Source organism: Ochotona curzoniae, unplaced genomic scaffold, assembly GCF_017591425.1.
Source record: "Ochotona curzoniae isolate NIBS_2020 unplaced genomic scaffold, NIBS_Ocur_1.0 scaffold_2587, whole genome shotgun sequence".
Lineage (NCBI taxonomy): Eukaryota > Metazoa > Chordata > Mammalia > Lagomorpha > Ochotonidae > Ochotona > Ochotona curzoniae.
The window spans coordinates 5,010,960-5,034,205 of NW_024467096.1; the positions used below are offsets into that span (position 1 = coordinate 5,010,960).

General features: G+C 40.5%; 1 protein-coding gene across 1 annotated transcript in view; it reads right to left on the bottom strand.

Annotated features, from left to right (window-relative positions):
- LOC121171141 (oxysterol-binding protein-related protein 11) overlaps window positions 1-23,246 on the bottom strand; it is a 64,968-nt gene that overhangs the window by 8,911 nt on the left and 32,811 nt on the right. Inside the window, exons 6-10 of the mRNA XM_041002649.1 lie at window positions 19,975-20,176; window positions 15,476-15,621; window positions 12,594-12,734; window positions 9,841-10,330; window positions 4,787-4,973 (exon numbers count right to left, since the gene is read on the bottom strand). Coding sequence (XP_040858583.1) covers window positions 4,787-4,973; window positions 9,841-10,330; window positions 12,594-12,734; window positions 15,476-15,621; window positions 19,975-20,176 — 1,166 coding nt within the window. The remainder of the gene's footprint in view (window positions 1-4,786; window positions 4,974-9,840; window positions 10,331-12,593; window positions 12,735-15,475; window positions 15,622-19,974; window positions 20,177-23,246) is intronic.

A 23,246-nucleotide genomic window follows, 5' to 3' on the forward strand; every position in this document is an offset into this window, starting at 1 on the left:
GGTATGCTGGTGCTGTAGGCAGAAGATTAGCCTGTTTTATAAGTAGTCTAAAAATGGCACAATATTGGGCCCAGCGCAGCAGCTCAGGGGCTGAAGTCCTAGTCTTGCACAAGCCAAGAGCCCATATGGGCACCAGTTCTAATCCTGGCAGCCTCACTTCCCTTCCAGCTCCCTGCTTCTGGCCTAGGAAAGCAGTCGATGACGGCCCAAAGCTTTGTGACCCTGTACCCACATGGGAGACCCAAAAGAAGCTCCTGGCTCTTGGCTTCGGATTGGCTCAACTCCAACCTTTGTAGCCTCTTAGGGAGTGAATCATCAGGCAGAAGATCTTCTCTGTCTCTCCTCCTCTCTGTATATCTGACTTTTCCAATAAAAATAAATAAATCCTTAGAAACGATACAATATTTAGTATAATTAACTTTTTGCCTAAAACTAGTCTTGGAGAAGATATTGTGGTGCAGTGGGTAAAGCTGCTGCTTGTGATGCTGGCATTCCATACAGATGCTAGTTCATGTCCTCACTGTTCCACTTTCACTCCAGCTCCCTGATAATGTATTTGGGGAAAGCAGCAGAAAATGGCCCAATTGTTTGAGCCCCTGTCACTCACAGAGGAGACCAGATGAAGCTCCTGGCTCCTAATTTTGGCTTGACTCAGTTGTGGACATTGTGGCCAGCAATGTCCACATTAGAAATTGTGAACCAGCAATGAATGGTATCTTTTCCTACCCTCTCTAGAACTGTGATCTTAAAAAAAAAAAAAAATTCAGACTTGTATTTTTTTTTCATTTTACTTTATTTATTTATTTGTTTATTTTTGATAGCCTTACTTAGTTACTTCGGGTTGGACTTGTATGTCAAATGAAGTATTTCATGTTCACTGTGGGATACGGGTAATGGTGGTGTCAGACCAGGTAAAGATTCAAAACTGAAGGAATAGCAGTCAAAGTTTACAGTGTAATCAGTGTGTTAGCGATAGGAACTCCTCAGGATTCAATGAGTATTCCAAAAGACCAGAGCCTAACACAGCATTAGGAAATTTCTGTAAGGCATCAGAAAGAACAGCTCAGCAATTCTCCTTTAACAGAAATTCTTTCTTGTTCCACAACTCAAGTTTATGGAGATGAGATGGGACAAGTGTCTGTTTGAGATTGCAAGAAAGGAAAATAAAAAAGTCTCTTGATCAAATTCACAACATTTGAACTGGACAGATTTTATTTCAATAAAAGACACAAAAATACAGATTTCCTAGACACTGTCTCCATAGTTATTTGGGATGCTAGAAAACCACCGGAGAGATCAACGCACCTCTCAATAGCAAGGCTTGCATTGACTCAAACTGAAGACTTTCTCTGCTTTGGTTTTCACTAGTGGTATTTATAAGAACAGCTGCCTGAAGGGTGATGGCACTTCACACAGAACTTTTGAAGAAGGCCCTCAACGCCACACTGAAAGGATACATGCAACAAATTCCTTTGGAATTCGGTGCCAGGAAAAGAGTCTGTCTCTGGAAAAAGTGATTGGGTCCCTTTATCAGATATGGGGAAGCACAGGGAGTGTCATGTTTCTTTTTTTTACTTTAACAGATATGCCAGAACCACACTGCCATTCTCAGGCACAGCAACCATCAATTCTAGTTTCACATCTGCTTTCTCTACTTTGTGGTTACTGTGACAGATTTCATCTGAATTATTCTACATCAGTGTTTTTTTAAAGTCTTATAAATGCTTTTCAAAAACAGTACCCTGGGTTCTGATAAGTGAAAGCTTCTTGAAGGTACAGCCTTATTTCTATGTATCACCAGCATGCAGAAAAATACCACACACACACAAAACCATCCTGTAACCTAGATACACCGCCCACACAGTGTACATAAACATCTGAAAGTGACTGTGGAAACTGGGACAGGAGATGGATCAGTAAATGGAGAGTAGTTCAGTAGGGTCATTTGGCTGGATCACTGATAGTTGTGGAAAACAAGGGAGTAAGGAAAGACAGGTGGAATATAAGTGCAGGCAGCAGATAATGTGTCTGCTCCAATTGCAGGTACAGTAAAAAACCAGGTTATGCCTGAGGAGAAAGGCATAAAAAGAGACCTGAGGTAGGACGGTACTTAAAACAGTTTATGGAAAAACAGAAATAAAGGATAGATTTACTTGTTCTTTTGAAATCTTTGCATAGCATGATATGCATTTTTGCATGAACCTTCATATGCAGACTTTGAAAAATTTTCTACTTCAAAGCAAATTTATTAACTTTATTTTTCTTAAACTTTTTAAAAAGTAATTTTTAAAATTAAAAAAGAAAAGACATTAACAGTAAGGTTTATTCCTCATGTTAATCTTCTAAATAAGAAATCGGATTAAACCATTGGCTTTCAAAGGAGATCAGAATAGAAAAGGTGAGGAACTTTGGCTTCACTTGAAATTATGTTTCCCACCTTTGAGAATGAGTGCGTATGACTATGAGGATACAAAGGAGACAGCAAGATATGTTAGAGAAAAAAAATTAGATACATCCATGTGATAGGAAAACATAATGAGCGTGGTCTTACAGGTAAATAAAGGACAGGGAGGGATAAAAAAAAGCCAATTTAAGTAAGAAATTCAAACAATCCAGCAAATACAGTGACTGAATACATTTTTAAAAGTTTACTATCTGAAATGATAAGGCATTCTAAATATGAAAACTAGACATAAAAGCCAGGAAGGCCTTTGGCACACTTGTTTTTCGATGGTGCCTTAGAAACTCAAATCACAGGGGTAGGCCACGTGTGGGTCTTCTGAAGGACAGCCCTAGCTGAGCCACTGGCCAGCAGCCAAGATCAACTGCCTTCCACAGGGCAAGCTATCTTGGATATACAGGACGGAGCCCTTAGATGGCTGAAGCCCAGCCAACATCTGACTACAACTACACAGAAAACAACAAGTGAGTTTTTGTTTAATATTCACTAATTTATCTATTTGTAAGGCAGATATACACACACACGCACACAGAGTAAGATCCTTCATTTGCTATTTGACTCCCCAAACAGCTGAAATGGCCACAGCTAGGCCATTGAAGCCAGAAACATGGAACTCCTTCTGGATGTTCCATATGGATTGCAGGGTCCAAAATATCTGGGACATTTTATGCTGCTTTTTCAGGCATATTAGCAGGGAACTGGAAAAGAAGTGGAGCATCCAAAACTTGAACTGGCACTCATATAGGATACCAGTGTTTGTGGTGGTGTCTTAACCACCAACCACACCAAAAACATTTTAAAGATGTTTATTCCTGTAGTAGTTAACCAGGATACCAAAAACTGGGCACCAAGAAGAAAACATTTTTGAACAACATTGGAACAAATCAGTATTTATACATTATGGATATGGATAAATATTTTTAGAAAAGAACTGACAGGGCATGCACCGGGATCCCATATGGGCACTACTTCATGATCCGGCAGCCTTGCTTCCCATCCTGCTCCCTGCTTGTGGCCTGGGAAACCACATGAGGATGGCCTACAATTTGTGACCCTTGCACCTGCACAGGAGAGTTAGAAGAAGCGCCTGGCTCGCAGCTTCAAACCAGTCCAGCTCCGGCTATCACGGCCATTTAGGGAGTAAGCCAGAGAATGGAATATTTCTCTCTTTGTTTATTTTGCTTGAAAGTCAGACATACTGAGAGACAATGTCACTGAATCTTTTTTTTTTTTTTTAGATTGTCAATGGTTTGCTGCTTTTTTTTTTTTAAAGAGTTATTTTATTTTTATTGGAAAGGCGGATATACAGAGAGGAGGAGAGACAGAGAGGAAGATCTTCCATCTGATGATTCACTCCCCAAGTGAGCACAACCGCCAATGCTATGCTGATCTGAAGCCAGGAACCTCTTCCGGGTCTCCCACACGGGTGCAGGGTCCCAAAGCTTTGGGTTGTCCTCAACTGCTTTGCCGGGCCACAGGCAGGGAGCTGGATGGGAAGCGGGGCTGCCAGGATTAGAACAGGTGCCCATATGGGATCCAGGGCGTTCAAGGCGAGGACCTTAACCACTGTGCCACTGCACTGGGCCCAATAGTTTGCTTCTTAAATGCCCACAACAGGGCCTGGCATGGTAGCTTAGCAGCTAGATTCCTTGCCTTGCATACACCACGATCCCATATAGGTGTTGGTCCATGTCCTGGCTGCTGCACTTCCCACCCAGCTCCCTGCTTGTGGCCTGGAAAGCAGCAAAGGATGGCCTAAAGTCTTGGGACCCTGCACCCGTGTGGGAAATCGGAGGAGGCTCCTGACTTTAGCTTGGCTCAGTTCTGGCCGTTGCAGCCACTGGGGAGTGAGCCCACAGATGGAAAATCTTTTTCTCTGTTTCTCCTCCTCTCTGTAAATTTGATTTTCCAATAGAAATAAATAAATCTTAAAACAAACAAACAAACAAACAATGCCCACAGCAGCCAGAACTGGGCTAGGCTGAAGCCAGAAATTCAGCACTCGATTCCTGTGTGAGTCGTGAGGATCCAAGTCGTTGAGCTGTCACCTGCTCCCTCCCAAGATGCATATTAAAATGACTCCAAGTGAAGGAACCAAGACCCAAACCAGCCACTCTGGCTGTGGCGTTCCAAGTGGCGCCTTAATCACTGCAATAGGTGACCTGCCTTAGAAGATAAAATGTATTAAACAAACAAAAATATCCACAAATAAAAATCCAATCCCATTTGGGTTAAAAAATAAAGAAAAAAGCAGACAGAATACAGAGTTATAACACAGGATTAGATTGTAAGAATAAGGGCCAGACTGCATTAAAATGTTCTTACCGGTGCAGCTTGCCTCCATAAAATGGCTTCGTGTGAAAAGTGATACTGGCTGAATAGCCAGATTTTACACAGTTGACACTGACTTTGCCGCCCAATTCCACCCAAGGAACGGTTAGAATTGACCGAGCATAAGCACAAGGCAGGGAAAATGTATACTCTTCTCCATGCTCCAACAGACTGAGGACACCTGAACATGGAAACATGAAAAGGGGTTAACATCTTTTTAAAGATACAGTCACAAAAACAAAAATTTTAAAAATCTATTTTTCCTGGGCCCAACGCCGTGGCCTAGAAAGCTAAAGTCCTCGCCTTCAACGCGCCGGGATCCCATATGGACACTAGTTCTAATTCTGACGCCCCACTTCCCATCCAGCTCCCTGCTTGTGGCCTGGGAAAGCAGTCGAGGAAGGCCCAAAGCCTTGGGACCCTGCACCCGTGTGGGAGACCCGGAAGAAGTTCCTGGATTCTGGCTTCGGATCGGCATAGCATTGGCCGTTGCGCTCACTTGGGGAGTGAATCATCAGACGGGAGAAATTCCCCTCTGTCTCTCCTCCTCTCTGTATATCTGACTTTCCAATAAAAAATCTTTAAAGAAAAAAAAAATTACCTACTGTCATTTCTATTCATGCCAGGTAGTTCATAGCTTTCAAAAATCCTTTGTCCGAGCCTACACAGTGGCACAGCAGGCTCATCCTCAACCCTGCTGCACCAGCATCCTGTATCAGTTGTTCCGTTTCTGATCTAGCTCCCTGCTTATGGACTGGGAAAGCAAAGGAGAATGACTCGAATCCCTGGGACCCTGCACTCACATAGAAGACGTGGAAGAGACTCCTAGCTCCTGCCTTCCGATCCACTCAGCTCTGGCTGTTGCAGCCATTTGAGGAGTGAATCAGAGGATGGAAGATCCTTCTCTCTGTCTCTCCTTTCTGTAAATCTGCATGACTCACAGATGATGCTACAATTACCCCATGGCACTTGATGGCCTGGGAAAGCAGTTGAGGACGGCCCAAGGCTTTGGGACCCTGCACCCGCGTGGGAGACCCAGAGGAGGTTCCTGGTTTCCAGCTTCTGATCGGCGCAGTACCAGCCATTGTGGTCACCTGGGGAGTCCATCATCAGATGGAAGATCTTCCTCTCTGTCTCTCCTTTTCTCTGTACATCTGACTTTGTAATAAAAAAATAAATAAATCTTTTTTAAAAAATCTATTTTTCCTAACTAGCACATTAATATCATTATTTTGCTTAGCTTTCAATTAGGATGTGACTGATTTCATTATTAAATACATTCAACATTTTCCTGTAACAGTGAGGTGGGGTTACTTTTCCGGGACTTTGCTACCTTTTCAGGTCATGGGTTCAGCAAATGTTACAGTGAAAAGAGTCCAAGGGCTCCTGATAATGCTTCTAAAACTAAAATGAAGACTTAATCTAAGACAGCATAACAGAAAAGGTGCTTTTCATTCCAGTAGCAGTATACTAAAGAAAAAAATGCACTTCTATCATAGAAACTATAATCATAGTAATAGCTTTGTTGCTAAAGTTATTGAATTATTTAAAGTAAAGCTTCAAGAGTTACAAGTCTAAGTTGTGGTTTCCAATTATCTGAAGGGGTATGTCATGCTACATTAATGATAATTAAAAACATACAAAAAGAGGATTGCAATAATCAGTAATCAATGAGATAATCCAAAGACACTGATCTATACAACTAATCCTTTATTACATGTGCTGAATTAGATGTGTATTACTAGCCTGAACTCTTCTTCAAAAAATATTTTATTTTTATCTGAAAGGCAATTTTAGAGAGAAATAGAGAATGTGGGAGGAAGGTGGAACAAGAGAGAGACAAAAAAGCTTCCATCCGTAGGTTCACTCCCCAGATAGCTGTAAAAGGCAGGGCTGAGCCAATCCAAAGCTGGGAGCTTCTTCATTGCTTTCCTAAGCCATAAGCATCCTCCATTGCTTTCCTAAGCCATAAGCATGGAGCTGAGTCAGAAGTGGGGCAGTCACTAGAATCAGCATCCATAAGGTGCCACAGGCAGAGACTTGGCCTACTATACACCACAGTGCTAGCCCTTTGTCTGAACTCAGGATACTGCTCTATTAAGTACTTTCAAAAAAGTTTTAAAATTCATTTGAAAGGCAGAATTACGGAAAGAGAAGGAGAGAAAGAAGGGGAAGATAAAGGGGATGGAGGAGAGAGCAGGCAAGAGAGAGGGGGAAAGGGAGAGAGGAAGCTAGCTTTTATCCGTTGGCTCAATCCCCAAATGGCTGCAACGAACAGGACTGGTCCAGATTGAAACCAAGGGACAGGAGTTTCATCTGGGCCTCCCATGAGGGTGGCAGTGGCTCAAGCACTGGATCAATTCTTCATTGCTTACCCAGGTACATTAATAGGGAACTAGATCGGAAGTGGAGCAGCTAAGACACAATGCTGGCCTCAAATGTTTTGTTTTGTTTTATTTTTTAAACTAATAACATATGAGAACTTTTTTGATGTTTTCCAAGATGCAATTAACTTGAACTACTATTTGGAAATTACTCAGACAAATCACAATGGAGGGCCCGACGCCATGGCCTAGAAAGCTAAAGTCCTCGCCTTCAACGTGCCTGTATCCCATATGGGCACCAATTCTAATCCTGGTGCCCCACTTCCCTTCCAGCTCCCTGCTTGTGGCCTGGGAAAGCAGTCGAGGAAGGCCCAAAGCCTTGGGACGCTGCACCCGTGTGGGAGACCCGGAAGAAGTTCCTGGATCCTGGCTTCGGATCGGCATAGCATTGGCGGTTGCACTCACTTGGGGAGTGAATCATCGGACAGAAGAAATTCCCCTCTGTCTCTCCTCCTCTCTGTATATCTGACTTTCCAATAAATAAATTTTTTAAAAAAAAATCACAATGGAACTTAAAAATGGAGGATGTAGCAAAGGAGGGTGAATTTTTTTGTTTTCTTCACAGCTACAATAACACAATCTAAACACATTAGAGGAATAAGCTTAATCATAACATAGTTATTATGTTCCAAGTTTATACACAGAGCAGTTTTTTGTATACGAGTTTTTCTTCTGTGAGAGTGGAGAACAGGTGGCCAACAGGCTGTGTTAGGTCCATGAAATCAACTGTCCTGGGCTCTGCCAAGGCAACCACAGGTAAGACATGAAATTCATTAACTCTAAGGCAGGCTATTTTTTATTTTAAAGATTTATTTACTTTTATTGGAAAGGCAGAGTTATAGTGAAGGAGCAACAGAGAGAAATTTTCCATCTGTTGATTCACTCTCAAATAGCTACAATTGCTAGAGCTGAGCCAGTCCAAAGCCAGGAGCCAGGAGTTTCTTCCAGGTCTCCCAAGTGGGTGCAAGGGCTCAAAGCCTTGTGTCAGCCTCCGTTGCCTTTCCAGGACATTAGCAGGGAGCTGGATCAGAAGTGGAGCTTCTGGGACTCAAACTGGCACACATATGAGATGGTAACACTGCAAGCACAGGCTGCATGGTGCTGGAGCACACAGCAGGCTAATTTTAAAGCTGATAATCTTGTATGGCTTATGAATGATGTTATGAATGTTCAAATGGTCCTTTGTAGAAATAAAGATTTCCCATCTCTGCTGTCAAATTAATACAATGAGGCTTTTTTATTCTCTACAGTTTGCTAACTCTTCTATGATGATTTCTGATGTGGAGGTATGTGTTTGCATTTTACATTCTTGGCCCCAAGACACAGCATTTTCTAAAACTATTTTTCACAAAAAAAATAAAAATAAAAATAAAAGAAAAAAAAATAAAACTATTTTTCACAACTTTTGATGATAAAAAGTTGGGCAATGCATTTTAAAAATATTCCATGAGACTGCAAATAAAATGTAAGAATGAAACTTACATCTTTTGATTTAATTATTGCTTTTAGCTCTCATTTTACTCCTGTGAAATAGTCTCTATTTTTTACTTGTTGAATATTATGGTTAGTGGAATATTAAGCCTGTGATATACAATATTGAAGTCGTGTATTGTAAAAATTAACAGGAAAAAAGAGAAAGAAAGAAGAGGGGATTGTAGGAATGGCAGAAGTACGGTTATCTTCTTAGAACTGTATCTATAAGGGGCTGGTGCTACAACACAGCCTGCTAATCCCCTGCCTGAGATGCCAGCATCCCATATGGGCACTGATTCAAGTCCTGGCTATTTCATTTCTGACCCAGCTCCCAGCTTATGACCTGAGAAAGCAGTAGAGGGATGGCCCAGGGCCTTGGGTTCCTGTATCCACATGGAATACCCAGAAGTTCGTAGCTTCTAGCTTGGACAGGCCCACCTCTGGCTGACGCAATTATTTGAGGAGTGAGCCAGGGAATGGAAAATATCTATCTCTTTCTCTGCCACTTTGCCTTTCCAATAAAATACATAAATCTCTAAAAAACTGTATCTATGAAGTCTATTAAGCCTATTCTCTTTATATTAATAACAGTTCTATAAAAAAGGACATTCTACATAATAGCTGATAAAGGAATATGTGACAGGCAGTGGTTATCTACAAGACATTTTCTGATGTAGGATTTTTCTTAGCAACAGATATTTACAATCTTAAAGTTCAAAATAGAGGGAAATGACTAAATAACAGACTGCAAATACATTTCACATACTGTTAAACTGTCAGTAAAATGGCTTTACCAATGACATGGGAAATGAACAGAGCAATAAACAAGAATTAATCCTACTTTTATACAGTATGAATGTATATGCAATGAAGAAACATAAAATTCTAGCTAAAATTACTCATCTCTGCATGAAGGGATTTTATTTTCTCTTTTATACTTTTTTTGGCTTTCTAAATTTTCAGAGATAAAAATATTTTAGACAGCAGGAAAAAAAGCCACACTTTAAATTTGCATCAGTTCATAGACACGCTAGCTGGACTCTCCAGCATGCTGCCTGGAACATTGTAGGTTCCAACACAGCAGTACTGACATGACATGCCACACTTAGAGTTAATATCGATTTAGCTCCCTCAAATTTAAGATTCTGCTTTAGTGTTAATTAAAAACTGGAGAACAATTTTTCTACTTACCTTCTCCAACCATGGTCACGCCTATGGACATGCCTAAGAATTTGCTCTTAGTCCAGACATGAGCATTTACACACATCTTCCTCTCTACACATTCTGCATAAAAACCCGAGACTGGTGGGTGATGGGAGACTTGCTCGGCAACAAATCTGACCGTGTAGCAGTCCGAGCCCACCTGGCTCACAGGCTCGTCTGGCGGCAGAGTGTGACTGGGGGCTGCCTGAGCAGAAGCGCCGCTGGAGGTGACCCCACTTCTTGGCATCCTCCAGGAGCAGTGGAACGTCTCTCCGATGATGGGATTGTACGGTTTCTTAGCGATGGCTCCCTTCCGGCCTTCATGAAATGAGGTAAGGTAGTACTCCACAAAGCGAATCATTCTGTCTTCAGCAGTGGCTCCATTGGTGATGGCTATGAACATGTCAGGATGAGACATAAAGTCTGCATACATTTCCAGCAAGGATCGTTTCTCCAGTATAAACGTAGGAAGCACCACCTAAAATAGCAATAACAGAAATCAGTAACAGAGTAAATGTAACCCATATTTTGGACAAGTTTTATTTTTCCCTTAATATGTATTTCAAAGGCAGAGTGATGCACAGAGGTAGATACATACTACTTGTAATCCTAATCTGCACGAGGTTAGCAAACATCAAGGTCACTGTAACACCAAACAATCACTCATATGACTTACTCATCTTAACAATATCACAACAGTCTCCTCTCAATCAATATAAAAACATTTTACAACAGAAATAATACCTATTTCAAATATTGGAGCTAGAAAAAAAGATGGCAGGTTAATGAAATCCTTTGTTAATTTCTAAAATGTCTGCTTCTTAGCAGGCTTTCAATTCAGTCCATTCACTTTAAAATCCTCTAATAAAACAGAACAAAAATAAACATGTTCTTGACTTTTAAATAAAGGGAAAATGCATTCTACTTGTTACATTTTCAAGTGAATGAGAAACAAGTTTCTACTCAATACTTTCACTATCTTCAAATGACCCCGTAAAATTCCATTTGAATCAGACTCTCTATAATCAACTTCAAAGTTGCACATTAATGCAAAATTGTGTCAGTAGTAATTTAAAGCAGATAATCTCACAGAAATTAAATCTGTCTTATATGGGTTATGAAGCTGCTTCCTTTTAAAATTAACATCACGGAAATCAGATGCAAATGGGAGAGTGCTGACATTATGGTGTACCAGCTTAAGTTGTTGTCTGTGATGCCAGCATGCCATATGAGCACTGGTTGTTCCACTTCCATTCCAACTCCCTGTTAATGTTCTTGAGAAAGCAATGGAGGGGATCAGGTATCTGGGCCCCTGAACCCAATCAGAGACCTATAAGAAGCTTGTAGTTGTGACCTGGCCGAACCCTAGCCATTGTGGCCATTTGGGGAGTGAACCAGTGGGTAGAAGATCTCTCTCTCTCTGTTTATTCCTCTCTTCTGAAGAAAAGGGTGTAATCTTAGGAAAGCATGAGAGATATTAACACTTGCACTGTACGCGTCCTTGCTGATAGTGAATGTTTTACACAGCTATGTGGGCAAAGCTCTCTCTTGTAGCTACTTTAGTTTTTTAGTTTTTATTTTATAAAAACGGCACAGGGATCCAATTAGCTAATCTTCCACCTGCAAGCACTGGGCTCTCATATGGGCACCTGTTCATGTCCTAGCTATTTCACTTCACATCCAGCAGTGCAGGCTGGCTCAAATTAATGGGCTTTGCACCCGTGTGGGAGACCCGGAAGCAGCTCTGGGTCCTGGCTTCAGATCAGCTCAACTCCGGCTCTCGCAGCCATTTGGGAAGTGAGCCAAAGGATGGAAGATCTTTCTCTGTCTCTTCTTCTCTCCGTGTAAGTCTGCCTTTTCAATAGAAATAAATAAATGCTAAAAAAAACACAATGATACAACTTAGGATATACAAATCTCACATTGGAGTGTTTAAGTTACATGGTTTAGTCTCAGGTCTTTCTATAAGTCTGCCATTCCAATAAAAATAAATCTTAAAAAAAAAAAATACCACTTAGGGGCCTGGCACAGTAGCTCAGTGGCTAAAGCCCTTGCCTTGCATGTGCTGGGATCCGATATAGGTGCCAGTTCATATGCTGGCTCTCCTGCTTCCCATCCAGCTCCCAGCTTGTGGTTTGGGAAAGCAGTCAAGGATGGCTCAAAGCTTTGGGACCCTGCATCTGGATGGGAGACCTGGAAGAGGTTCCGGGCTTCAGATCGGCTCAGCCGCAGCCATTGTGGCTACTTGGGGAGTGAATCAACGACGGAAGATCTTCCTTTCTATCTCTCTTCCTCTCTGTATATCTGACTTTCCAATACCAATAAAAACAAAAAAAGAAGAAAATAAATCTTTAAAATATAATTAAAAATTTACAAAAATACCACTTAAGATATCCAAATCCCATACTGGAGTGCCTAAGTAACATGGTCTAGTCCCAGGACCTGCTCTTGACTCCAGCTTCTGGCTGACACACACTCTCCTTAAAGTAAGCAGGTGATGGCTCAAGTATCTGGTTCTTACCACCTATATGGGAGATCTGAATTGATTTCTGTCCTTCAGGCCTTAGTCTGGCTCAACTCTAGCTTTGCAGGCATTTAGGAAGTAAACTTGTGCATGAGAAATCTCTCTTTCCCTTTCAAGTAAATTAAATTTAAAAAAGAATAAATCTCCTGATAGCATTAGTGGTAATGGCTACAGTCCTGATGTACCAATCTTACAGCCAGCTCATCGCATTACTTACTCTTGTTAAGTCCATGCCCAGCTTGAGCTGGGACAAAAGATGTAGAATAACACTTCGTTGTTCTTCCACAGCTCCCAGGTCATCTTCCTTGTTGTCACCTGTATCCTCTATCTCATCATCAGCATTTATCTCCTCAGGTTCCTTGATGCAGAACAAAGCAAAAGTCTAGTGTCATAAGTATGCATTAATGTACAAGAATAAAAGCATTAACATTAGACTTACAGACATTCGTTTCAGGCCTTGATGGATAAGATTGGGGAAAAGTCCTCTGTAAATATGAGGGTCTACAAAAAGTTTATGGAAAATACATATTATAGAAAAACTGCCTAGATCCAAAGCTTTTTTAAGCACCAAAACACACTTCCTTTGCCAAGGAGTAAACAGCCTTCAATGAAGCCATTATGGCTAACACTGAATATATTGCGGTTCTGTTATATAAATCACAAACACAGATACTTTATGAAAATTGGAGTTCTCAGAATGTCTCCCCTGAATGTATGGGTTATCATCAACTGTAAGTCAAGTCCAAGTTGCTGTTGCTTCTTTTAAAGTTTTATTTTATTTTATACGAGAGTGACACAGAAAGGGAGAAACACTCCCCATATGGTTACAATGGCTAGGGTTGGGCTAGGCCAAAGTCAGGAGTCTGGAATTCCATCCAGGTCTCACACATGGGAGTCCAAGCACTTAGACCTTTTCCCAGCCATGTTAGCAGAAAGTTGGATGGGAAGTGAATCAGCCAGGACTCAAACCAAGGCTCTAATTTGGAGTGTTGACAATGCACGGTAGGAACTTAACTTGCTATGCTGTAACAGTGGACCAAGTTCAAGCTGTTTCAGAAAAAAAAATTGGGGGGATAAGGAGGGTGGCGCCGTGGCTCAACAGGCTAGTTTCACCCTGCGGAACCAGCATCACATATGGGCACCAGTTCGTGTCCCAGCTGCTCCACTTCTGATCCAGTTCTCCTCTAATGGCCTGGGAAAGCAGCAGAAGGTCACCCCAAAGCCTTGGGACCCTGCGCCCACATGGGAGACCCGGAAAAAGCTCCTGGTTCCTGGCTTCAGATCAGCTCAGCTCTCGCCACTGTGGTTGTTGTAACCATTTGGAGAGTGAACCAGTGGATGGAAGCTCTTTCTCCCTATCTCTCCCTCCTCTCTCTTTAAATCTGCCTTTTCAATAAAAACAAATATATTTTTAAAATAAAAATAAATCTTCAAATAAAAGTAAGTAAATCTTTACTTGAGTAACTCTTGGTATTATGATAGGTTTTTAAGTTATGAGGACTTTAAGAAGAAAAATTTTTTAAAAGATTTATTTTACTTTTATTTGAAAGGTAGAGGTACAGAGTGAGAAGAAGAGACAAAGAGAGATCTACCATCCTCTGGTTCATTCCCCAAATGGCTGCAAGAGCTGGAGTTGGGTCAGTCTGAATCTGGGAGCTTCTTCTGGGTCCCCTCTGTGGGAACAGAGGCTCACGTCCCTGAGCCATGCTCTGTTGCTTTCCCAGGCACATTAGCAGAACTGGATGACCCAAAGCATGTCACCCATATAGGATACAAGTGCTGCACGCAGAGGATTAACCTACTACAGTGCCAGTCACAAGGAAATTATTGTTAATATCTCTTTGTCTTTAATATCCCCATAATCAAATCAAATAAGACTATACAAGAAAAAACAATCTTAACCAGTTTAAAAAAATTAAAAATTCTGTGTTTTTTCCCAAAAATATTAAAAACAAAGTATAAAACAGAGACAGAATTAAAGGATAAAATGTCTCTGATCATTCTCTGCTTAAGGAAATCTCTTATCATCTTACATTCTGTTAAGTCAAAATTCCAACTCAGGGCCAGCAGTGTGGTGTAATGGCTAAAGCCTACACCCGTAATGCTGGCATCCCTTGCAGGTGCTAGTTCATGTCCTGACCTCTCCACTTCTGACCCTGCCCCTGCTAATGGTTCTTTAAATAAATAAATAAATAAACACATGTATCAAAATTATTTTAGAAATGTACAAATAACCATAAACTGTGCAATACTATGGACTCAATGAATCTATCTGAGGGCATAACCTAAGTAAATAATCAATGGGAGGAGAGGAGGAAAAAACAGAATCAATAGGATAATATGTTATACATAATTACAAAAATAATACAGACACTCAACAAAAGTATATTAACACAACAGCCTATTTCAGCTCTTACAATCTTAATTGCATAGGTCAAAACAATCTAGAAAAATGTTTGTAACAGAATCAAGTTAAAGAACTTATGAAACTACATAATTATGACTGTAAAAATGACACACATGAACTGAAAGACCAAAAATTAATACGACATAATCTACAATAGTAGACCTATAAAGAGAATACTTTTTAAGTTATGAGAAACATGGAATAATACTTAATAAAAAATATTAAATGTGAGTGCACATGTTAATTTTTTAATGTAGCAATATTTGAAACTGGTTTTCTAAAGTGCTCATTGTCCAAAAGACCAAAGACTAAACTCTAAGCCTAGAGACTTCATTGTAGCCATCTAGTAAAACACTCTTAAGATAAAAGGGATGAGAATGTAAATAACTACTATGCAAAAATCTTGTGAGGAAAAGTATTTTCCAGAAAAAGAGATTTGCAAATTTCAAATTCTAGAATACATTTTTATGATGGAAAAGTAGATCAGAATTTAAAAGTACATGATTTGATCTGGAAAACACAACATACATGTGTTTAAGAAAAGACTTCTTCCAAAGGGAAAGCAGTTCACAGCAGAACATCATGAGCAGGTGCAAGAGGGCAGCTCTGTGGCTACGCTGGCCTGCATGCCTGAACGGCCCTTTACAGCAACTCCTGATACTTTACAGAGACGACATTTCCACACCCCTTACCCTTGATGGGAGTCCAGGTTCTGCAACAGACTGCTCCTCCGGGACTGCCACTGGCTTACTCTGCTCGGCTGCAAAGGGCTGCTCAGCTCCATTTTTATAGTGGTTTGATAAAGGTATCTTTGGTTCCAACCACTCGATTGTCGTTCCTGAGGTAAGAGAAAATTTTTGCTGAAACTGGCTCATAATCTGGGAAGTTTAGCAGATGTCGGTTTTATTAAAGAATTTCGTTTTGTGTCTAAAAGACTACAAGCAATTTAGTTTAAGAGACTCTGTCAGGCAGTCACTTGTATCTCATTAGCATGAGCACCGTGATTGGGTACTTTAGAACACAGCAACTTGCAACCGGAAATTAGACACTATTTAAAAGAAACCAACCCTGAACAGGAGGACAGAATTCACTTCTTGAGCAAAGATGTGAGTCATAACATGTATTTCCAATCTCACAGCTGATTTTCTGTCCTCTCTATATGAATTCTGTTGCTCAATGATCAAAAAGTACACAATTAGGTTGTAAGGGGTCACAGCTATAAGAGGTGGCCAAGGCTAACAGTCAGAAAAACTTGCTTCAGGTTGGGACTGAACCATATTCCCAGCAGCAATTTCTAGTCTATCAAAAATAATCCGTTGGATCCAATTAAGAATTGCAAATCACAAAAAGCTCCATCTAACTTTTAAACTGCAATACTCTTCTACTGAATAAATAATAGCTGACCTAGTAAAAGGCAGTGGCCACATTTAAAGAGCTGTCATCTTCCCAGTTAATGACTCAAACATCTCTTGTTACCCTCAACTAGTTTAACAAAGTGGATTCTATGCCTAATCAATAATAGAAAATGTTCCATTTGATTTCAGGGGCTGATCTAGGTTTCACAGAAGCTAAACTATACAGAGCTGTAATACAGCATGTTCAGACCATGGCAGCAGCAATTTCAAAACAAAACCACTGACTTCAGTAGTTGTTATATAATAAGAGACCAGACTTCAGTAGAGGAATACATTATAAAGTATACACAAGGCTTCTAGAACAGCCTGACTTGTTCAGTCTCACTTGGCAGTGGGGGTGGAAATCTGCCATGTACGAAATACCTTGGATAAGTTTTGGTGATCGTTTTAAAATTCTAAGGATATTAAAACTTTTTGTTCTCACTTTAAATTATTGATTTTTAACATCAATACCCAAATACCTTACTTCTAAATATAAAACACAAATAAATCCTAAGCTTAAAAGATCTGTTTCAAGAGAGCAATCAACTGACTGGAAATTGAACAAAAGTAAGTGTGTTTTAAGTTTTTATTTACTTGAATGAGCAACTGAGAAAGACAGGCGCAGATCTTCCATATGCTGCTTTACTCCTTGAATGCACACAAAAGCTTAGGCCAGGCAGGAGCCAAGAGCCAGCAACTCCTTTTGAATCTCCCAGAAGCATGGCAGCAACAGAGAACTTGCTGCCTCTCCTAGTGCTCATTAGCAGAGAGCCGGATCAGAAATTCCCAGGTATCCTGACCTGGGATTTGACTTCCCAAGTGGCACCTTATTCTGCTACACAATACCTGCCTCACAATAACCTCTTTAAACTAATTATCTGCTTTCAAGTTCCCTCTAAGTCAATAACCCCTACTGAGTCTTTAGATAACACTTTGGGGGGGGGGGGCTGGTGCAGTGGCCTAATGATTAAAGTCCACACCTTGAACACACTGGGATCCCATATGGGCGCCAGTTCTAATCCCAGCAGCTCCACTTCCCATCCAGCTCCCTGCTTGTGGCCTGGGAAAGCAGTTGAGGACGGCCCAAAGCCTTGGGACCCTGCACCTGCGTGGGAAACCTGGAGGAAGTTCCTGGCTTCTGGCTTCAGATCAGCGCAGCACCAGCTGTTGTGGTCACTTGGGGAATGAATCATCTGATGGAGGATCGTTCTCTCTGTCTCTCCTCCTCTCTGTATATCTGATTTTGCAATAAAAATAAATAAAATCTTTAAAAAAAGATTTTATGAGACTAATTTGAATTAAGACTTCATTTTCTTCTTAAAATTTAAATGGAAAAGTAATTAAGTTTTTCTCTTTGTAGCTAGATTTTCATTTTCAAATTATCTAATAATATATTTTAAACATCCAATTTGGAAAAATATACAACCTATACTGAGAGATACCAATGCTAGTTAACACTGCCAAATAACTACAAATCCGTGTTTCGAAAAAGTGACATGGTAAACAACTTTAATATTAAACATTTCTGTCAAGTTTACACTGTGCTTTACTTTCATAATTAAAAAAATAAAATTTGCATTATACATGTTTCTGTAATTATGAGGTAAACACTTAAGAACAAGATCATGGAGAGGAGCCTGGCACCTGTTGGTTTGGAACCCTGAGTTCATATCTCGGCTCCACTGCAGATTCTAACTTTGTGCTGATGTCCACTTTGGGAGGCAGCACGTGATGGCCCATGTCACTGGGTCTCGGCCATTCCAGTGTGAGACCCCCACTGAGTTCCAGGCTCCTAGATTCAGTCAGGTCCAGCCATAGCTGTTGTAGGCACTTGGGGAGAAACCAGAAAATCAGAAATCTCTCTATGTTTCTTCCTTATCCTTTGCTCTCTTTCTCCTTGCCTTTCAAATAAATGTATCTACCACATTGTTATTTGGCGTACTTTAAAAAGAAATAAGCAATGTAACATATAAATAAAGCTTTAGAATCAACCCAAATTTTGTAACTCAGAACAATTCATCCATCACTTCTTGGTCTTTCGGCTAAGATTAAGTATAGAACAATTCATCCAATGTTCAGTCTCAGGAAAAAGTAAAATACATCTGGTTCCCTCAAAGGAACATAATGCAGCCAACAAAAAGTATGTTTGCCAAAAGCAAGTCATAAATTAGAAGGTACTGTTTTAAGAGTTAGGGCCCGGCGCGGTGGCGCAAGTGGTTAAGGTCCTCGCCTAGCACGCCCGGGATCCCATATGGGCGCCGGTTCTAATCCCGGCAGCCCCGCTTCCCTTCCAGCTCCCTGCCTGTGGCCCGGGAAAGCAGTCGAGGACGGCCCAAGGCTTTGGGACCCTGCACCTGCGTGGGAGACCCGGAAGAGGCTCCTGGCTTCGGATCGGCATAGTATCGGCCCGTTGCGCTCACTTGGGGAGTGAATCATCGGGCGGAAGATCTTCCTCTCTGTCTCTCCTCTCTGTATATCCGCCTTTCCAATGAGAAAATAATAAAAATAAATCTTTAAAAAAAAAAAAAAAAAAAAGAGTTAGAAGGAGAGAGGGAGAGTCAGAGAAAGATCTTCCATCACTGGCTCATTCCCAAAATGGTTGGAGCTTGGCTGGTTTGAAGCTGGGAGTTGGCTCCCAAGTGGGTACAGGAACTCAAGGCTTTAGGCCACCCTCAACTGATTTCCCAGGCCATCAGCAGGCCATCAGAGGTGGAGCAGCCAGCATTTGAATCGATGCCCATATGGGATCCATCATTGCAGGCAGAGAGTTAGCTTGCTATGGCACCATGTCAGTCTTAATGACTGGTCTATTTAATGATGTCCCTAACTGTCCCTCTGGTTGCCAATGGCTTGAAATCTTGAATTTAGGCACACATGAGGATAGGATTCATATTATATCCACTTGACTACAGAAAAAATTTCTTGCTCAGAGATTCACTGTCTTTCAAAAATATCTTCCTTTCACAAAATAAAAGGAATTAATTGGAAACGATAACAAAAAGAATAGTTGTGAAACACTAAGTTACCATTATGAATACAATGTGTTAATCTTATGCATCTCACCCATGGAAAGACTAATCTTTAAAAAATTATTTTTTTAATCTTTATTTGAAATGTAGAATTGCAGAGACAGACCTTCCATCCATCCACTGGTTCATTCCCAAAATAACCAGAACTGTTAGCCAGATCAGAGCTGATTCAACGTCAGAAGCCAGAAGCTTCCTCTGGGACTCCCACATGGATAAAGGGGCACAAAGACTTAGACTATCCTCCATTGCTTTCCAGGCCATAGGCAGAGAGCTGGATCAGAAGTGGAGCAGCTGGGACACAAACTGGCACTTATATGGACACCGGAGCCACAAGCAGTTTTAACCTGTCACTCCTCAACAATGGCCTCAGAAGGATTCACTTTTGTATTCTAACACGATAACATTCTTTTTCCCCAGAACAATTTCATTTCAATAATAGGTGCTTTCAAATACCAGATAAATACATTTTTTTTTTTATCACAATGTTTCTACTCTAGTTATGGATAAATCATACCAACAATTTCAACAGGAATACATGAGATGGGGTTTTAAGATCAATTTTGACATGTGGAATTTGAAGTCTAAAGGAATATTCAAAATCATTTTAGATTCAAAGAACATAACTAGCAAGAATTTGTCCAATATGTGTGATAATTAGAAACCAGAAGACTCCCTGTTTTTCTTAACTTTTTTGCAGCTGGAATTGACAAGTCTAGGCCTTCCTATGTTTGAGTCCTCAACATCACGCCCTACCTTTTAACTTACCTGAAGGTAACGAGCCCTTCTGATGGGATGCATGCTGCAACTGGAGAATATGAAAGCAGTCATTTAAGCAGTTCATAGTTGCCATGGAAGTAGCTTTGAGCATTAAGAGATCCTGGTCCAAGGAACTAAGATGGCCAGAAGTAGGAAGGCATTCAATTCGTCTAATTAAGTCTCTTTGTTGTCCTTCAGCATGAGACATCATCTAAGGAAAACAACAGTTGCGTGGGTCCCACTCATAACTTACATATACATGTACACATTTCATTGCCAATTAACATAACATTCAACTTCTGGGCTAATTAAAAATGAATATTTTAAAGTTTTTTGAGAAACAGTGAGAGGAAGGCAGACAAATGGGCAGAGCATACTTCTATCTGCTGGTTCACTTCCCAAATGCCCACATTGGCCAGGTAGAAAACAGGAACCAGGAACTATCAGGTCTCCCACACTGTGGTAGGAACCTAACCATGTAAGCTACCACCTGCTACTTCCAAGAGTGCACATTAGCAATGAGCTGAAATAAGGAGTGGAGTAAGGACTTGAACTTGGGCATTTTGATGTGGAATGCAGGCGTTCCAACCACGGTCTTAAGTGTTAAGCCAAATGCTCACCCTTTCAAGACAAATTTTATGACTTAACGGGTTCAGAAATGTAGTTTAAGTTTGCCTAGCTACTTTTTATTTAGCTAAATAAATTATAATAATGACCATTAGGCTACTTATTATTTTGAACTAGTGAGCATTTAACATTTTATTTTTTGTTGGGCATAAAGACTGTGACTTAGGCAGCTATACGTTTTCTAGAATCAAAAGGGGTCAAAAGATTTGCTTTTTTTATTAGTAGTATAAATTTATACATGTCGACAGAAAACACATTCCAGAATGCCTTTAATAGCAGCACTGGGGCTGGCGCCGTGGGGCGGCAAGTTAACATACCATCTGTGATAGCATTCCATAAATGGTCCACTGTCAATCAAGCTGTCTGGTAATGCACCTGGGAAAGCAGAAGATGGCTCAAGCACATGAATCCCTATCTTTAGCTTGGCCTAGCACGAGCCACTGCAGCCATGTGGGGAGCGAACCAAGGGATGGAAGATTCATTCTCTCTCTCTGTAACTCTGCCTTTAGATAGCTTAGAAAAAGAATCGTAAAAAGAATAGCATCAAAAATTCCATTCTGAAGTAAAAGTGATTTTCGGGCTCTCAATCACTTTCCTCTCATATCTTCCTTCACAAACTTAAGTTGAGAGCATGGTGTTAAATATTTATCTGTTACTTTTTCCCTAATCTTATCTTATAATTCCATTCAATTAAGTTTAAAGTAAAAACTAGATCTAGAAATTTCAGGCTAAAATGGAATGGAATGACAGTGACTGGTGAATAATCAAATTTTTAAACTGAAAACTGAATTTATGATGCTTCACTATTTTCAGTTGTGAGTAGAAGTCTCTGATGACTTATCCTTTGAAAACTAATTCATGTAGAAATTCTATATTGCAGAAACTCTTCTAGCTTTCAGAGGCTCTGTTACTGATGATTTTTTAATACAGTTAATCAGAGGACTGATTAGTAAAAGGCGTAAAATAATCCCATCAAGCAGATTAAGTGTGCTGTGCATGAAACAGCCCCAGGAAACAGTCAGGGATCCAAACATTTCCCAGGGAAAAAAATTGAAAAGTCTGAAAATGAGAAATGTGGCTCTAAAGGTTATCTATAGCGAAATGTAGTTACAAGGGTATCTATACGTACCTATATACATGTGCTTAGTGTGTATGTAATGTTTCTGCATGCAAATTTGAGGACTAACTCCCAATAATCTAAACTTAATGAACAGGTACTTTCATTCATACTTTGGAATACAGTTTGGGCAATGTCTATAATCTAAGACACAACCATTGAATTTGGGCATGTAACCAACAGCTATGCATGTCTCCATAAACGCTAAAATGGATAAAAACTATTACAGTGTATTCATACAGTGACTATTATACAACAATGAAAAGAAAGGAACAGTTAGACTCAATATCAAAAGTAAATCTTAGATATATAATTTGGACTAAAAAGAAGCCATATCCAAAGGAATACATACTATGATTCCAATTTTAGAAATTGCAAAAATACATAAACCTAAGCATTCTCAAAACCAGAATGATAAGGAGGGATACAGTCCTGGAAAAGAATCAAAGGTCTTTCTAAGGTGCTGGTACTATGATATATCTTGATCCAGGAACTAATATCATCAATGTTTTTAATCCAAATTAATATATATAGAAAGAACAGATCACATGTTTGACACAGGAGTGAAAGTGTTGCCTGGGATGCCTACATCCCATCTCAAGAGTACTTGGTTTAAGTCCTAGCTACTCCACTTCTGACTCAGATTTCTGCTAATGCATACTTTGGGAGACATTCAATGATGGCTCAGGTACTTGGGTCCCTGCACCCATGCAAGAGGCTCATGTCAGATTGAGTTCCAGTCTCCTTGACTGGTATAGATATTTAGTAAGTGAACTAGCAGACAAAAGATGTGTTTTTCTTTCTGTGGCTTTCAAATAAAAGGAAGCAAACAATAACAACAACAACAAAAACCCACATGATAATGTAATGGACTAAGCCTCAGCATGCAATGCCAGCATCCCATTTGGTGCCAGTCCTGGCTGCTCCACTTTAATCCAGCTCCCTTCCAATGGTCCGGGAAAGCAGCGGAAGATGGCCCAAGTCCTAGGCCCCTGCACCTAAGTAGCAGACCTGGAAGAAGTTCCTGGCTCCCAGTTTTAGACCAGCCCAACTCTTACTGTAGCAGCCCTTTGGGGAATGAATGAACATATGGATGTTCTCTCACTGTACTCTGACTTTCAAGTAATATAAACTATTAAAAACAAAGAAAAGTTATACATAGATTAACTATCCAAACAAGGTACACAAAAGAAGGGATCTTCATGCAGCAGAATATAAAAATTCACTGAAAACAGATTCTCTAATTATCTGTTAAGAAACTGTCAGCTGTCTGGAGCTTGCATTGTGGTGCAGTGAAATGGACCATCACCCGACACACCAGCATCCCACATGGGCATCTGTTTATGCTCTGCCTATCCCACTTCAATCCAACACCCTGCTAAATAATGTCCTACTTCCAATCCAGTTCCCTGGTAATGGCCTGAGAAAAGTAATGGAAGATGGTCCAAATTCTTGAGCTCCTATCACCCTCCTCAGAGACCCAGAAAATGTTCCTGGCTTCCACATGGCTCTGTCCTGGCTGTTGTGGCTGCTTAGG